Source organism: Acomys russatus, chromosome 19, assembly GCF_903995435.1.
Source record: "Acomys russatus chromosome 19, mAcoRus1.1, whole genome shotgun sequence".
In the NCBI taxonomy this organism is placed as follows: Eukaryota; Metazoa; Chordata; class Mammalia; order Rodentia; family Muridae; genus Acomys; species Acomys russatus.
The window spans coordinates 33,853,519-33,871,892 of record NC_067155.1 but is presented as its reverse complement, the minus strand read 5'-3'; the positions used below and the strand labels follow the sequence as shown (position 1 = coordinate 33,871,892).

Below are 18,374 nucleotides of genomic sequence, written 5' to 3'. Positions count from 1 at the left end.
TATGAAGACTGTTACACCTGCTTTCTGATTAGACTGGAAGGAGAGGGGTGGCTGATTTTTACTGAGCACATATAAGCAAAGCTAGACATTCCACTGGTATCACATAACATCTGAATAGCTATAGGTTGTGGACACAAGAAAAAGGCTCTGGGGTTAGGTCCCTGCCTAAGATTCCTCTGTGTAGGGGTGGCTTGAACTGACAATTCCCACAGAACCCCTGCTCCTGCAGGGCCAGCTCTGCCATCACATTACTCACATAGACGTCCGGTACTTGATGTCGTCCTTTTCAGCCAGCTCTTCACAGGTGAGGCCATTATGTTCTTTCCAGAGTCCCTGACACTTCCTACAGGTCTCCTAGGGACAAAAGACAGACACAAAAACAGTTCCTGGTGAGCAGGTGTGACACAGCCTATTCACTAATGCCTACGAAATGTGCTTCTTGGGGCTCTGAGGGCTTCTGTCCCAATGAGCAAGTTTGCTTCTAAACATGAGCAGCAGCAGCAGAAGGCACAGCCAGTTTTCTCTCTTCCATTAAAAGAAAGTGCTGTTCTCACCAGCAGAGCTGAAATGCTGAAGAGCCACCTAGAGACATCACAGGAGCTGCTTGAGAGCATGTCTACTGGGCTCTTATCCTCCATAATTCTTCTAGTCAGGCTCCTGGCATACAACTGAGGACTAGCCTGGAATACAATACACCAGGTAGGGGAGCTGAGGAAGAGCCACCTAGAGACAGCACAGGAGCTGCTTGAGAGCATGTCTATTGGGCTCTTACCCTCCATAATTCTTCTAGTCAGGCTCCTGGCATACAACTGAGGACTAGCCTGGAATACAATACACCAGGTAGGGGAGCTGAGGAAGACATTCCTTCTGTCACCTGTCAGTCATAACATGGACATGACCCTTCATGCTTTCACTTCATTACAAGTACAGACTGGAAAATGTCATCACCTTTGGGCTGGGGAGATAGTTCGGTTGAGAAAGTGTTTGCCTTGGGAGCATGTGTGTTCACCAACACATCATCACCTTTTATTTTAGTCTACAGAAACTATCTTGTACTAACAACAGGAACATAAGAAAACACTAATTCAATGATCATGAGCCTAAGTAAAAACTGCAACGGTGCTCAGTACAGCACAGGAAAAGATAGTGTGTGTCAGCTGACTGGGTTCTGGCCTTGTCTTGGGAAGCAGGGGAACACCTGAGATAAAAGCAGGGCATTATTGATAACTGGAGAAAACAACAGAGGCTAGAGACAGAAGATGATGGTGGGCAAAGCTGGGCTGTGGGGCACTGTGGCTGGTACAGGTGATGCAAGCAGACCTAGTCCTTATGAACCTAATTACCAGTTTGGTCTTGAATCCAGACCATCAGGAAGCATGGAGGGAACGTGAATAGATTTATGACTTTATTACAACATTCTTGGGAAACAGATTAGAGGGAGGAAAGACTATAAACCCTTCAAAAGACAGCTGGAGGACTGGTGAAATGGTTCAAGTGGTTAAGAGCATTTGTTGCAGCAGGAGGTGGTGGTGCATGCCTTTAGTCTCAGCCCTCAGGAGGCAGAGGCAGGTGGATCTCTGAATTCCAGGTCAGCCTGGTCTACAAAGGGAGTTCCAGGACAGCCAGGGCCATACAGAAAGACCCGTGTGTGTGTGTGTGTGTGTGTGTGTGTGTGTGTGTGTGTATGTGTGTGTGTGTGTGTGTGTGTGTGTGTGTGTGAGAGAGAATCTCTGTGTTTATGTGCATGTGAATGCTGGTGTCTGCAGAGGCCAGAGGCACAGGGTCCTCCAGGAGCTGGTGTGTGTGTGTGTGTGTGCGCGCATTGTTGCTCTTACAAATGACCTGGGTTCAGTCCCAGCATCCATGACAGCCTACAACTGTCTATAACTACAGTTCGAGAGAACCCAATGCCTTCTGACCTCTGTGGGCAGCAGCCACACATGTGGCACACCTACATGCATATGGGCAAAACACTCATGAACATAAAGTAACCAGGGGTGGGGAGACAGAGACAGGTTCAAGAACTTAGTATAGCCATCCAGCCAGGAGATGAAGGAAGGCCTAGACCATGAAGATACATGAGATCCTGTAGAGAGATGTTGATAGCTGACTGACATGAAAGAAATCTGAGAAAGTAAGCTCAACAGGTTTTCTGGTTTAGGCAAAAGAAGATTAACAGAAACAACAATACTGACATGCTTGGGTAGAGGCAGGCAGACTGATCTGGTGGAGGTAATACAAGGGGCCAATGGAATGTGGGGTGGGAGTTGGTGGCATCTTTAAAACTTAGGAGAGGGCAGGATGCTGTTTAGCTGTATTAGGGCTTCATGGCAATTCTAGAAACATTTCCCAAAACAACTCTCTATAAGTAACTGGTGACTCTAATAAGGCTTAGGATGGTACCTATAATATAGACACTAGCACTACACAGAGTATGCATGTGTGTACAGAGCTCAGAAGACAAATCTGCACTTCATCTCACTGATCTGCGTGCTAAGGTTACAGGTACATGGCATCATACCTGTTATTTTGTGCTTGGGATGGAGCCAAGGGCTTTGTGCAAGCTAGGCAATCAATCATTCTAGCAGTTAAGGTATATTCTAGTCCTCTTTTGTACCTTTTAACTGTATATGACATTTATGTGAAATAATAGAAGGAACATTGAATTTTAGAGATAAAAAATGGAACAGACACCCGAAAGTCTGGCAATGCACACTCTAGAGAGGATGTGGCCCACAGGCTCTAGTCAATGGTGTAAGGGTCCAGATGAGCTCATGGGATAGCATACCCCTCAGTGTCACTGCTTCTAATGGGTGTAGGTGGTCTTTCCACTGCTTGCATGCCATTCAGAAAACAGAGATAAGTCAGTAGTGTATTTAGTTCCCAACACAATTTGTAGTTGCACAGAAATGCTCTTAAAAGACCGTGTGCAGCCAGGCATGGTGATACAAGCCTTTAATCCTAGCGCTCAAGAGGCAGAGGCAAGTGGATTTCTATGAATTCAAGGCCAGCATGATCTATACAAGAGAGTTTCAGGCCAGCCAGGGTTACATAGAAAGACATATCTTTAAAAAAATAAATAAATAAAAGAAAAAGACCTTGTGACTGTTCCAGGAAAGTAGCATAAACAACAGCTGGAAAATAGATGAACTGGTGTTTGGATCCTGTCCTCCTGAACAAAACCAACACAGCCACCCACCAGAAACCACAGCTTGGAAACAATACATGGCAGAAAGGCAATACTTCTGAGTGGTTCTAATGACTCAGTCATTAATTCATGGCCTGTCTTCCTTCCTTCCTTCTTTCTTTCTTGTTTGTTCAAGACAGGGTTTCTCTGTGCAGCCCTGGCTGTCCAAGACTCGCTTTGTAGACCAGGGTGGCCTCAAATCACAGAGGTCTGCTAGCCTCTGCCTCCCAAGTGCTGGGATTACAGGCATGTGCCACCACGCCTGGCTCATGGTCTGTCTTAAATGAAGAAACCCCATTCTCTAGATAAGGCCCAAGCCCACAAAATAGCCTGTCCACACTGGAGCCTATGGTTCATGAGGGTCATACGGAAGTCCTCTGGCTCATATTCAAAACCAGTGGTCAGCTTCTTGGTTGCATTCCTCACACAGTGAAGGGCCCAGGGGTCCCAGAGAATAAACCTCAATTGTCTTTTGAAGAGGCACTGTAGCTAGACATTGAAACCCACAATTAAAATAAGGCAAGCACAGAGCAGGCTGAGCACAGTTATCACGTGGAGCTCTCTGCACCGTCTCTTCTAAACAGTGTTTACTAAACCATAATTCTCTCCTCCCAATCTCAGCTAGGCTTTGTTCAACTCCAAGAAGCTGCTGTAATGTGAAGACAACCATGTTTTTCAAACTGGGGAGAATGAGATATGCCAGAAGGCCATTTTGGAGGGCAGAGCAACCTAACAGGTAACTTATCAACATGAGGCACAACATACTATGTGCACCCAACCCAGCCAGGTCTGAACTTTGCAGCCCATCTCTTTCCAGGAGAAAGATGAGAGGGACACAGGTGCTGCCTAACCTAGGCAATTCATTAAAGGAGCTGCTACCCAGCTGCTTTTTATGACATTAGGAGCCTGCTGCCTAAGTCTTATGGGGCCCATGGGGCCCTGAAATGCTAAGATGTCTTGTAATATAAAGAAAAAATAGGTGGCTAGGGAAATGGCTCAGTTGGTAAAGTGCTTGCCTTGCAAACATTAGGATCTGAGTTCAAACCCCAGAACCCACATTAAAAAACAAAACAAAACAAAAACAGGCATTATAAAAGTGCTTATAATCCTAGCTCTTCAGAGAAAGGGGCAGGTTAATCCTGAAGGTCCTATGGCCAGCCAGCCCACTGTAATCAGCAAATCCTCAATGAGAGATCCTATTTTAAAAAACAAGATGGAAGGCTGGGTGGTGGCGGCGGCAGCGGCTGGTGCTGCTGTGGCACACACCTTTAACCTCAGCATCTGGGAGGCAGAGGCAGGCATATCTCTACGAGTTCAAGGCCAGCCAGGCCTACAGATCCAGGACAGCAAGGACTACACAGAGAAAACCTGACTCAACCCCTTTCCCCATGAATGATGGGGGAACACCACTAGAGACTGATCTTTGTTGGACTACCATGTATTGATATAACACACACACACACACACACACACACACACACACACACACACACACACACACACACAGTCTCCTCTTATCCATTTCCAGTTACCTGAGTGTTTAATAAGCAAAGCAGATTAGGGTCTGTTTTTGGCTCTGGAGGCCTAGGCAGAATGACTGTCATGACATTCAAAGCCAGGCTAAGCTACATGGCTTGTTGAAAGGCAGCTGGATCCTTGTGAGTTCGAGGGCAGCCTGATCTACAAAGAATCTAGGACAACCAAGGCTACACAGAGAAACCCTGTCTTGAAAAAACTAAAACCAAACCAAAGCAAACCCAAACCCAAAACTAAAACCAACCAAGCAAAAACTCAGCAAATGTCCCTGGACCATCATCTCACTCACAGCTTAGCAGGTTACCAGGGTCTTTTTGGTCTGCAATGTGTGAGCAAAGAGTCCACACAAGGCCTGAGGCTGCAGCAGGTCTCCTAAGCACTCTTCCCAGGCTTGTGGCTGCTTGTATTCTAGGCATTCAGCTTTTGCTGCCCTGTCTTTGAGAGCCTACCTTAGAGTCAGAACACCAGACAAACTGCTCTGTTGTTCTTGATTGGTTCTTCCAGCTAAATCTTCCAAGTTGCTCTCCAGGAGAAATGAAGTTCCAGACCCAGCTTGTAGGGCACAAGGCTGTTAGCCTACCCTATCTAATCTGAGAAATTCCGGCTTCCTCTGCTGTCATCTAAGGCACTCAAAAAACACCATCCCTGGTTGTGACCGTCAATTCCCTGAGGCCTTCAGGTGAAAGATGAGACACCTGACTTCACTAATGCTTAGCCAACTTTAGGAACCACAGGGATACAGGCTTTGAGGCCATCTGTATCCTCCAGCTGTCAAAGATCCCTGTCCTCCCCACCCCCATCCCCAAAAGCCACATGGGTGAAGAGCCAGAAGATCTAGAAGGATACTGCTTTAAAGACGCTTGGACACAGACACAGGAAGCTGTGAGAATCAACACAGCTCAGCTAAATCAAAGCTGCCAGGCAGAGTCAGTAAGTGTCCTTTCTTGGAGGAAGTCACTGGAGGCTCCAGGGACTTCCCTTTCTCCCAGGCAAGGAAGAGAAGCACAGCAGCTGAAGGAGCTGGTTAGTTGTGTTAGTATTGGTATGATGTAACATAGCATGGATGCATGCACATGTACCCAGGGAAGCAGGGGTGGTGACAAGTGTTCTTTTCGGGATTGATGATGTCTTTTTATCTTTGTTGTTTTTTCAGTCAGGGTTTCTCTGCCTGCCTCTGCCTCCCAGAGTGATGGGATTAGAGGTGTGTGCCACCATGCCCGGCTGAGATTACTGAGACTTTATCTTGGTTGGTGAGATAGTTCAGTAAGTAAGGAAGAGTGCTTGCTTGCCTTGTGAACCTAATACCCTGAGTTTGCTTCCTGGGACCCAAAATGGAAGGAGAGAACTGAACTGAAGACTGTTCTCTAACTTCCACATGTGCTCCCTGGCACAGGCTCCTGCAAGCACGCTTGTACATATATACACACCACCAATAATGATAACAAGTTAAATTTTCATCCCAGCCTCTTATATTTTATTATGTATGTCTGTGACACAGCTTAAGGTAGCATACTGACATGTAATTTATAAACAAGCTCACATATAAGGGAGCCTGCTGCTCTACATAATTCTGACACTGTGAGCAATCAGAAAGTTATGCATCTGTTCCTGTTGGTACCAGGGAGCCAAGGGCAGGATGCAGATAGGCACAGTATATACTTCCAGGGTATATACTCCAGGGCATATAATCCAGGGTGACTGAAGAAGCTGAGACCAGAGGCAGTTAACAAACAAGGGGAAGAATCTATGGGCCCCTGCCTGCCCATGGTGCATATAAACTTAACCTGGATTCACATACAAACACTAATAAAAACAAACACTAATTATTGAAAATGCAAAAATCTCCCCAAAGGGTACTTGGTATACAAGATTTTAAATGTTTTCATTCTTAATTACATGTATGTACATCTCTATGTGCACATATACAGGTGCTCATGGAAGCCAGAGGCTTCAGTTCCTAGTGGAAATGGGAGTTACAGGTGGTGGTTAAGATACCTAGTGTGGGTGTTAGGAACCACACTTAGGAACTTAGGTCTCCTGAAGTGCACTTAACCCATCTCTCCAGCCTCAAGTCCTCTAATTTTCATAGTAACTGTGAGGAAAAGCCTGAACTATTGGCCCTATACAGCTGTGTGTTCTGAAGTAAATGACAAAGGAAGAGAGTCATATTACTTGGCTAAGGCCATGGAACTGTGTGATTCCAAGGAGGCTTACTCTTTCCCTTCTATTCCCACTGCTTCCCTGTGTGCTTTTCGCTAGCAAGAACAGGTCATTGTTTAGTAGAAAACTAAAAAGTACAAGGGGATGAGACAAGCTGTGAGGTCCCAATGGAATCTTGTGTGAAGAGACCACAAATGGGCAAGTGGCAAGGCTGCCCAGCTGCAACTGCACAGGACACACTTCCTGAATGAGATTGCTGGAGAGCTGCGAATGACCTAGTGAACATCAGGATGGAATGGGATCAAATCTGAGGCTTTTCCCACCCCAGATCGCCACAGAGCCTGATAATCAGAGTAACCTTACAACTGGCCACATGAACGGAAGTGGCTGTTTCACCTTCAGCCACTTTGCACATTGGTGGGCAATAAGAAAGAAATATGTATAAACAAAGACAGGCTCAATGTGTGCTTTCCACACCAGAGTCAAGGACCAGTCACACCCCATGGCTGGCCAGGCCCAGACCCTTCCTGTGAATATTTATCAATTAATCAACTATTTCTCTGTGTAGCCTGGCTGTCCTGGAACTCGATCTGTAGACCAGGCTGGCTTCCAACTCACAGAGATCTGCCTTCCTCTGTCTCTCTGAGTGCTGGGATTAGAGGTGTGTGCCACTGTAGCCCAGGCTGGCCTTGTATCAAGCCTCAGCTTCCAAGTGCTGGGTTATATGTCCCCGCTCTTCTACTACTCATTCTAAAAAGTGGTATTTGACAATCAGCCCACACTGATCCAGAAAGTTGCACTCTAAATGCAGGGGCTTTTCACTGTTTCAAAAAGAACCATCTCTCAAAACTTCAACTTGGGTGTGGCCAGTTGAGTGCTGTGAATCTTACAATGATCTTGGTACCACTCTTTAGCCTCCAGCAAAAGGGCTTCTGAAGGAAAAGACTGCCCTTAATTTTTGACAACCATATAAGCATGCACTAAGTCTAAAGTAAGTGGGCACAGCATACAGTACCACTTCTTCACAGCAAAGGAACTACTCAGCATCACTCCCACTTTCAGGAAAATCTAGGTTTCTGTCCTAATGCTGCCCTCTAGGGACAAGCAGTTGTAATAGCATTTTGCTCTACCATCCTGCTTTGCAGTCTGGACCCTTCTGTACAATTGGGATCAGAGTTCTGAGATAAAGTGGCTGGCAAAGCCTTCCTGGCATCAGTAACAGTTCGGTCTACCTTTATCATAACTGACTTTAAGTCAAATCCACCAATTCCTTTCCAGAAGTTATTAAAAACTGAGTCAGGTTTCTCTGAGGCCCTGTAGCAGATTACAGAGAAGCTTAGAAACAAACACCCAAGTTCCTTCTAGGTACTACAGGTTCTATTCTGGGGAATAAAAGAATACAATCAACCCATGCCTGCCAGGAAGTTACACTGGGGTGGTGGTGGATGTTGAGTAAGTGAACTACAAAAAAGATAGGATTGTATTGTAAGTACTAAGGGGATTAATTCAGGACGTGGTAAAGGTAAGAGTTCAGTCATGAGATGGGTGGCAGGGAAAACCTGTATTGAAGAAGTTGTGCAGAAGCCAAGGGGGTATGTTTTGTAATGGCTTGGGAAGTGGGAGGGGGAGGCTAGTCAAGAGAATCAAGCAGGTGATATGAGGTGATGAGGCTGCCTGGGTCTGACAGGTGATAACTAGAGTCTGGCTAGCACCCATAATGCCCAGAGGGTAAAGAGTCTCCCCACAGAACCTCTACCTTGAGTTGTCCTTCCAAGGTGCTTAAGTCATCCCTCCACTAGGCTGGGGCCTTGCTTGCCTCTGAGTGGTGCCCAGAGGTTCAGTTCTCATAGCCTTGAAAGAGCAGGAGGGCAGAGGCCATGTCAGGCCCTTCCAGAAGCATCTGCCTATTACATAGGCACCAAACAACCAGTTTGTGGAGTCAAAGTCACTGTAGTTATGACTTTAAGAACTGCAACCCTTTGGTGGATTTTGAAATCATTCCACAAGATTATGACCAGTGGGTTTTGAACTAGGATAGAAATGTGTGCATTCCACATACCAAGTGTTTTGTTAAACTGTTATTTCAGTTAGATATTTCCATACCCATACACTGACTTTATGTTTTACATAACTGCCTGTAATTCCAGTTCTGGGGTATCTGACAACCTCACACACACATAAAGACAAGCAGGCACATAAAAATTAATTAATAAATCTCACACCCGTCTCTAATTCTAGTTCTAGGAGATCTGGCACCTGCACACAGACATACACAAGGGTCTCATGCTTTGAACTACTTAGCTAAGGATAATCTTGACCTTCTGATCTTGTCTCTACTCCAGAGTGCAGAGATTACAGACATGTGCTACCACACTCAAGTTTATGGAGTACTGGGGATGGGATACAGGGCTGTGTGCAAGCCAGGTAAGCATTCTACCAAATGAGCACATATCCAGGCCCTATATGTGAATCACTCTAGAAGAAGACACTGCTGTGATTCATCTCATGTCATATGGAATGGTTGAGGAGGTGTGGATAGATGTGCTGAGTACAAGTAGAGTCAGTGTTCTGGGCAGGGAGAATGAGGTACACTCAAAGCCCCATTAGAGTAGGGCTTCCTGGAACAGCAGCAAACAGAAACAGATCTGGCTTAACTTTGAGCCATTCAAAAGCCAGAATACTCAGGCAGTTCTTGGCTCAGAATCTGTGATCATGGATGAGTTAGAATTGCAATAGTCATGTAAGATAAAACCATAAATTAGAAGCAGCTTCCTAGGACCAACCACAAACTTCAGCTCCAACTGCCAGGTAGACATCTAACTGGTATATATTAACTAGCAGTTATCCTACAAGTACAGGTGAATGTCTGTCTATATTTAGAGTGGAAAATCAAAGTATAGGTGAACACAGCTTTCATGAAACTATAAAACTGGTGGCTGTAGGTCATGTGAGCACTTTTGGTACAATACTGAGCGCTGGAAGAACACAGAATAGGAGAATGGTTCTTTGAAGTGGGTGCAACATGAGCTGCTCCTCTGCCGAGGTTACTCCTTCTCTTCCACCACACTGTGCCTAAATGCATTCTGAAGGCTTCTCACACCCTATCTTGCTTTTTCTAGTGACAGTCTTTCACTTTAAGAACTGGGCTTTGGGAAGAGAGCCTAGCTCTGACTTTCCTATTACCTGACCATGACCCCCACCATCTTTAAGAATTTATTTATTACATATACAGTGCTCTGTCTGCCATGTGTGCCTGCACTCCAGATCTCATTATAGATGGTTGTGAGCCACCATGTGGTTGCTGGGACTTGAACTCAGAGCCTCTGGAAAAGCAGTCAGTGCTCTTAACCTCTGAGCCATCTCTCCAGCCCTTAACCTTTTTTTTTTTTTTTTTTAAATAAAGAGCCTCAAGGAAAATGACATCTCTACTTCCTCTTCTCTTTTCTTGTGTGTGTGTGTGTGTGTGCATGTGGGTGCACAATTTGTGGGTGCACATGTACAACAAACATGCAAAGTTCAGAGGAAAACTTTCAGGAGTTGACTCTTGTCTTCCACCTTGTTTGAGGCAGAGTCTCTTGTATCTGCTGAGCTACGTGCCCCAGGCTAGTTGGCCTACTAATTTTTTGTTTCTTGTAGGTCTCCCATCTTGTAACAGGCTTTTTCTCTGAGTTCCTGGGATTCAATTCAGGTCCTCAGGCTTTTGTAGCAAGTGTTTTTACCTGCTGAGCCATCTCACCAGCATACTTTTTTGCTGTTCCATGAGACAGACAGACAGACAGGTGTATTTTATGAGACATATTTCACTGTTCCCCATTTTGGGTGAACAGATTAGAGATAGGAAGATGACAAACAAGAAGATAGTTATATTTTACAGTCACGGACTCAAGTCCTCGTTTCAGGTATATTTTAGGGCTGCTAAGTGGAAAGTCCCACTAGTTTTCCTTCCACTTTTATTTCTGAAGTTCAAGTCCCCCATCTGCTGCCCAATCTTCTTCTGAGAGGAACAGAAACAGAACGTGTGTGTGTGGGGGGGGGAGGGGCTCAGGCTTTAGTGCAAGGATAAGTGAAGGTAAAGCTGCTGACCCAGCAGGCTGTTCTGAACCCTGACTTCATGGTATGGCCTGGCTTTGCACCTCTGGTATCAGTGTCTTTACCCCTCTGACAGCTCAGCACTAAGCCTGGTGGGCTGCTAGCTTATTCTTTCTGCTTCTCTGTAGAACATATTAGTGTTCTTGTCTTTCTGTTGTTCTTTGTTAGGTTTGTAGGGCAGATTCTGTGCTAGCATCACACACTGTGGTGGCGCACACCTTTAATCCCAGCACTCAGGAGGCAGAGGCAGGTGGATCTCTGTGAGTTCAAGGCCAGCTTGGTCAACAAAGTGCGTCCCAGACAGCCAAGTCTATACAGAGAAACCTTCTCTCAAACTCTCAAACAAACAAACAAACAAACAAACAACCCAACAAAACAATTCCCTTTCCAAGAAATGTAAGAAGTGTAATAATGACCTTTAGTTTGGTGGGCTAATATAGAGGACATTACATGACATTTTAACATAAGCCAGTCACTAGTGATGGTTCATCCAGGTGTAAATACTGGTCAACTAGCTCTTGATACTCAGGATGAGCAGCTATGTTTTCTTGTTAGCCTTGGCTGTCCTGGACTTGCTTTGTAGACCAAGCTGGCCTCGAACTCACAGTCATCTGTCTACCTCTGCCTCCTGAGTGCTGGGATTAAAGGCGTATGCCAAGCCGGGTGTGGTGGCGCACGCCTTTAATCCCAGCACTCAGGAGGCAGAGGCAGGCGGATTGCTGGGAGTTCGAGGCCAGCCTGGTCTACAAAGTGAGTCCAGGATGGCCAAGGCTACACAGAGAAACCCTGTCTCGAAAAATCAAAAAAAAAAAAAAAAAAAAAAAAAAAAAAAAAAAAGGCGTATGCCACCATGCCCAGCTGAGCAGCTGTGTCTTCATCTGGGGACTTGACAGAATGATACAAAGACCAGCTCTGCTACAAACTCTAATAACCAGAATGGCACATTGACAAGATCACGGAGTAATTTTGACACACTGCACACTCTGGGAAACCCTGACTCAGGGTTTTGCTTTGCTGATCCTTTGATATGTATTCTGACCGGGTAAGTTCTCTGGAAATTCCATATTTTGCAGTTAGTATCACAATAAGTTGTAGCTCCTCTCCGTGTGGATAAAGGACTAGCAGAAGTTCATGAAACTTTCACACACTGGGTTCCAAATGTAGGTTCTTGAGTTAATAGGAAGATCTTGATTTTATTTTATTATTTTTGTTGTTGGGACATTTTCTAACTGTGTAGCTCTGGCTGGTCTAGAACTCACTATGTAGACTAGACTAGGCAGGTTGTGAACTCACAGATCTCTGTCCTCCTGGTACTAAGATCAAAAGCAAGTGCCACCATGCCTAGCTCTGTTGTTTTTAAGATAGTGTCTCAACTATGCAGCCCTGGCTGGCCTCTGCCTCCAGAGTGCCAGGATTAAATATGTACATGGTCATGCCTGGCTTTTGTTGCTGTTGTTTTTTCGAAGAGATGGATTCTCTGCATAGTCTTGGCTGTCCTGGACTCTCTTTGTAGACTCAGCTGGCCTTGAACTCAAAAGCTCCGCCTGCCTGTCTCCCCTGTGCTGGGATCAAAGGTGTACGCCACTATGACTGGTGTTGTCTTTTTGTTTAAATAAAAGATTATTTATTTATTATTATGTATACAGTGCTCTGCAGGCCAGAAGAGGGCATTAGATCACATTATAGATGGTTGTGAGCCACCATGTGGTTGCTGGGAATTGAACCAGGAACCTCTGGAACAGCAGTCGGTGTGCTTAACCTTTGAGCCATTTCTCCAGCCCACTGTCTGTCTTTTGAGACAGGGTCTCACCATCTAATCCTTGAATTAATGATCCTTCTGTCTCTATCATTCAGACGCTAAAATAACAGGTACGCATTATACACCTGGTTAAGACCCAAACTTCATATCAAATCCACAAAGCTGTTTTTGAAAGTGCACCAGAGGAGAGTGAATCTTGGTTCATCCTCTTGTATGTGATGCTGACACAGGATCATCAGGACAGTATATACACTGATAATAGAGAGCATGTGTGTGGGTTCATGCAAACACATGGCTGGGGAGAGACAGACATACCCACACAAAACAAACATGTTTGGATACAGTGGCTGCTTTCCCACTTCAGAGGATGACCCAGAGGATGTGGGTCAGGTGGCACATCCCTCTGATGTCAGGAGAAGCTGCTGCCAAGAAGACACTGAGAAGGCAAGGAGCACTGAACAACTCCTGTCTGGTGAAAACACCATCCTTTTGTTTTCGTGTATTTATTCTTGGATTGAAATCTATGGCAGGCAGAAAGCACCCACAGCAGTATTGATCAGAGCAGGAATCATTGATACAATACTTACCAGTCTGACTCCTAAGCAACTTAATCTTTACCCCTATTTGTTCATTAGTTTCTAATGTTCAACAACTCAAGGCCACCTTGGGAATAAAAAGGACAACTAAGTAGTTGAGCATGACAGCTGACACCTACAATTTTAGGACTTGAGAGGCTGAGGCAGGGGCCAGCCTGGTCTACATAGTGAACTCCAGGGCGGTATAGGCCATGTGCTCTATCTAAAAACAAACTAACAAACAGGCAAACAATAAAACCCCAGATAGTATACACAACTAAAATGGTACAGGAGATATAGCAGCTTTCAGCTTTACTCATAGCTCTCTCATTAACTGCTTACACAAGCACCTAAGAAACATACAGTGTTGGTAACATGAGGAAAGAGCCTGTGTTGGGTCTGCCTCAGCGTGAGATCCTTGATTCTTTTTTTTTTTTTTTTTTTTAAATTTTTTATTTATTATGTATACAACATCCTGCCTGCATGTGTGCCTGACTACCAGAAGAGGGCACCAGATCTCATTATAGATGGTTGTGATCCAACATGTGGTTGCTGGGAGTTGAACTCAGGACCTTTGGAAGAGCAGCCAGTGTCCTTAACCTCTGAGCTATCTCTCCAGCCCGAGATCCTTGATTCTTAGGGGGCTGCAGAGATAGCTCAAAGGTTAAGAGCACTGCCAGCTCTTCTAGGTCCTGTGTGCAATTCCTAGCAACCACATGGTGGCTCACAGGCATCTATAATGTGATCTGATGCCCTCTTCTGGCCTGCAGGTGCACATGCAGGCAGAGTACTGTATACCTAATAATAAATAGCTTTAAAAAAAAAAAAAAAAAAAAAAAGGATTCTTAGGAATGAGCAGAAAATTACTTGCAGAAGGCTATGATTACTAAGTCCTCCAAAGACTAAGACAGCAATTGTTTTTCCATTTGTATGAGCATAGGTTTCCAGGAAGTAGCTGCCTCTAAACATGTTTGCTTGAGTCTAACAATTTTTTTTTTTTTAAGATTTATTTATTTTATATATAGGAGTGCTCTATCTGCACTCATACCAGAAGAGGGCATCAGATCACATTACAGATGGTTGTGAGCCACCATGTGGTTGCTGGGAATTGAACTCAGTGCTCTTAATTGCTGAGCCATCTCTCTAACCCCCGGGCTAGCTTTGAACTCCTGATCCTCCAGCCTCCATTTTCCAAGTGCTGGGAAGAAAAGAAGGATTGCCAGGCATGGTGGTGCACACCTTTAATCCCAGCATTTGGGAGGCAGAGGCAGGCGGATCTTTGTGAGTTCGAGGCCAGCCTGGTCTATAAGTGAGTCCAAGACAGCCAAGGCTACACAGAGAAACACTGTCTCAAAAAGGTCTCTGGGAGTGCTTTTAACCCCTGAGCTATCTCTCCAGGCCCAAGTCTAACAATCTTGAGATTACACATTACTCTGGTCTCCACTCATGTTTACAGCAAATAATACCAGCCTACAAAAATGCTATGCTGGAGTGTGTGCCTGTTAAATTAAGTAGAAAAGGCAAGGCATCCAGACTTCAGAGTAACAAACACCACTCATTTAATGGACTGCCTGGACCATGACAACAGAATTTATCTAGCTGACTTACTTCAACAGGACTTGACTGTGGATCACGTGCTGAGGACAGGGAAGTTTCCAGAGTTCATAGACTCCGTGTCGAATTAAATCTGTAGTTATGGTATTTAGTGTGATTAAGCAGACCTACTTCAGCACTTACTGTATTCAAGCTAGCCAGACACACTTGGGAAGCAGAAATTGAAGGTGACCAGAGCTCTGTCTCTGACTTTTGGCAGAAATGGTCTAAACCAAGACCTGTGAATGCAAAATGCCTGCAACCAGAGTTGAAAATCTGTAACCCCAGGCTTGACCAGCAGCTACCAGGCAAGGTAACATTCCATTTGCCATTTTCTGAATTTAAGAGACCTAGAAACGTGGGATTTTATGTGAAACCTAGTTGCATGTGTTACAGGCAACTAAAACACCACTTATATTGCTGGTGTGAACCGGACACATCTGGTAGGACCCAGATTACCATCTCAGGGTATGCACTGGGGGTAAAGACTGGGGACTTTGTGGCAGACCTGAAACATGGCTGAGTATGCAAACAGAGCTGCTATGTACATACACTGGACTTTGCTGTGGTCCTTACCTAGCCTCAAGTCCTTCCTACATCTGCCCCATTCTGCTCCACTGTGGTTGCTTGACCTCTCTAAAAGGTTACTGACACAGGCCTGTACCCATAAAACACTAGTCTGTATCCACAAGTGGCAGCATGCCCTCCTCTCATGACTCACTTCCTCATTCATTTAAACCGATGCCAGCAGGAACCACACAAGCCTGGGTGCCCCTTGATGAGCTCGTCCCATGTCAAAGACATTGTGTTTCTCCTTGACAAACACTTTGAATTTTACTTGACCTCAAAGATGGGAGTATAAATCTTAATTAGTAGTAGGCATGAATGGTAAGGCTCCACACCAAGAGCAGCTCTACCATCAGAAAAGCTTCAGGGCCTCCTGGAAACAGTTCCAGCTTGCTCAAGGTTGCCTCTCATCCTGTTCCAATGCCCAGCTGTTTGGCTGCCACCTCCCAAGGCTCTTAAGACACAAAGGCCACCGGGACAGGGGGAGTGGGGAAGGAAATCCATTTAGCACTAAAAAGAGCATGGGTGTGTAAGGGTGGGGGTGTAGTCCCATCTGAGACCCTATTCCGGAAGAATGGCATGTCATGTGTAACACCTAGGAGGGAAAGAAAAGATGCCTAAACATCTGGTACAGCTGAGCCATGACATACACAGAAGTCATGGCCTCAAGGTTCAGGCACTTCCCCTCTAGCCATTGTCCCATGCTTCTAATTCCAGACTGGCCTTGGCCTGTGAGCAGGTGTGGGCCCACATGGGACATGGGATGCGGATATAACCTCATCTAAGGTCCGCATTTCCCATGGGTAGAAATCATTGTTCTACAGTAACATAACACCACCAAGATATAGCTTACACATCAAATATCTTAAGGAATGGTGTGTGTGTGTTTTCAGTAAGACAGTGTACAGCCTACACATATCCTGTAACAGATTTAGGATAAACTGATGTATGGCTTATGGTAACCATGTCATTCCTCTGCTTCCACTCTGAGTCAGACTGGCCCCAAACTCACAATCCTCCCATGCTTCCCGAGTGCTGAGATTACAAGCCTGTGCCACCACATCCAGTTCAATGCGTTCACTTTCTCATGGCATGTCTCTGAATAGTGCTCACCTGGGAGTAGATACCCTTCACTTAGAGATGCTCAGCCTCAAGCAAGCAGCACTACCTCCCCCCCCAAAAAAAATTTTTTTAAGACCTTATTTTTATCCTATTTTGCATGTATGGGTGCTGTGCCTGCATGTGTGTCTTTGTACTATGTGTACGCAGTGCCCCTGGAGGTCAGAAGAGTTAGTCAGATCTTCTGTGACTGCAGTTAGAGATGGCTTTAAGTTCTCATGTGGGTGCTGGGAATTAAGCCTGGGTCCTTGGGAAGAACAGCCAATGGTCTTATTTCTTTTATACAGTTTCTCTGTGTAGCCTTGGCTGGTGGACCAGGCTGGCCTCAAACTCACAGTGATCCGCCTGCTTCTGCTTCCCAAGTGCTGGGATTACAGGCATGCGCCACCATACCCAGCCTCTCTAGAGCCCTTGGCCATCTTTTTTTTTTTTTTTTTTTTAGAAAATCCTACCTTTTGCTTTGTGGATAGTATGGACAACACCACATGCTGTTATTAAAGGTGGGCATGGGACAGGTGGCTCCCTCTCTTTGAAGTTTATTGCTATCTGGAAAACTATGTATTTTTTAAAATTACTTGCTGTTATCTCAAACTGTTTATACACAAAGAACACACACACACACACACACACACACACAAATGAAAAGAGGGGGAAAAGTCTAGAAAAAAAAAACATAGAGGGAAAACATGAAGGACCAGTAACAGCAAACATACAGAAGCCCTGCCATAAGCGCATTCACATAGTTGTTCCCCTGCCTGCTTTTCACACCTACACTTAGCATCTGGACTGAGTTTGGATTCTGCTCGCCTCCCCACCTTGGTTGTTTACCTTCTTCTGCACCCATTTTATATGTGGTACTAGTGCTTCTGCCCAAGTGAGTACTGCTGGCCACTGGTTGCAGGGACTTGTAAAAGCCAGGCTTATGCTGGAATGTAGGTTTATTTGTTAGGCTCCAGGGCCCTCTGCTGGCTGCTTTTAGTAACTGTCAACTCTTTGTTAGACCAACAAAATCTTCCGTTGCTAACCACCTCTGAGGTTCTCAACTGATTCTCAAGCTCACTGAAACAGGCAAGAGAGCTTTATAGTGCTTATGTCCTTTCTATTGTGTTTTCTGCAATACAGATACCTTAACTATATTTTATAATGGGACTGCAGAACAGTAAAGCTTGTGTTAGGCTTAAGGAAAAAAACTAACAATCATTAAAAAGCAAGGGGTGGGAGCTGGTGAGATGGCTCAGAGGTTAAGAAACTGTCTGGTTGGCCCAGAGCCTGGTGATCTCCTCAGCCACTTAGTAGCCAGCACCCCTGATTGAATAAGTGTCTGAGGAGAGGATGTATTCCAAGCACCCAGCAAGGTGGCTGGCCTCCAGCAGTGACTAAGAAATGCTACCTGCTGTTCTATAGTTACTGCTGTCACCATGCCAGCTTGGGCTCCTGGGCCTTCTGCTCTCTTAGTACAGGGACGACCCTTGCTCAATGAGCTAAGCTGGAGAGGCCACTCTGCACACAGATGGGGACAGATGATGTTTCTGGATAGACCCAATCCACTGGGAAAGAAAATGAGAACTGGACCAGACAACTTACTTAAAGGCAGAGAGAAAATTCCAGAAGGGCACAGCAAGAGTGCTACAGAGCTGCAGCGAGGTCTGAGGATCTAACAACACAGAGCGAAATATAAATATAGCCGGAGTTATTTGTCAGTGATTTCCCCAACAGCTCCAACAATGAGGGCAACAAGGGAGTTCACCAGTGCTGTTTTTTAAGTTTTTAATTTTTAGGCAGGGTCCTG

At 45.2% G+C, this 18,374-nt stretch overlaps 1 protein-coding gene across 1 annotated transcript in view; it reads right to left on the bottom strand.

Moving 5' to 3' along the window:
• Positions 1-18,374, bottom strand: part of Rnf216 (ring finger protein 216) — a 103,689-nt gene that overhangs the window by 22,813 nt on the left and 62,502 nt on the right. The window contains exon 14 of the mRNA XM_051161098.1: positions 257-354. Within this exon, the coding sequence (XP_051017055.1) occupies positions 257-354 (98 nt within the window). The remainder of the gene's footprint in view (positions 1-256; positions 355-18,374) is intronic.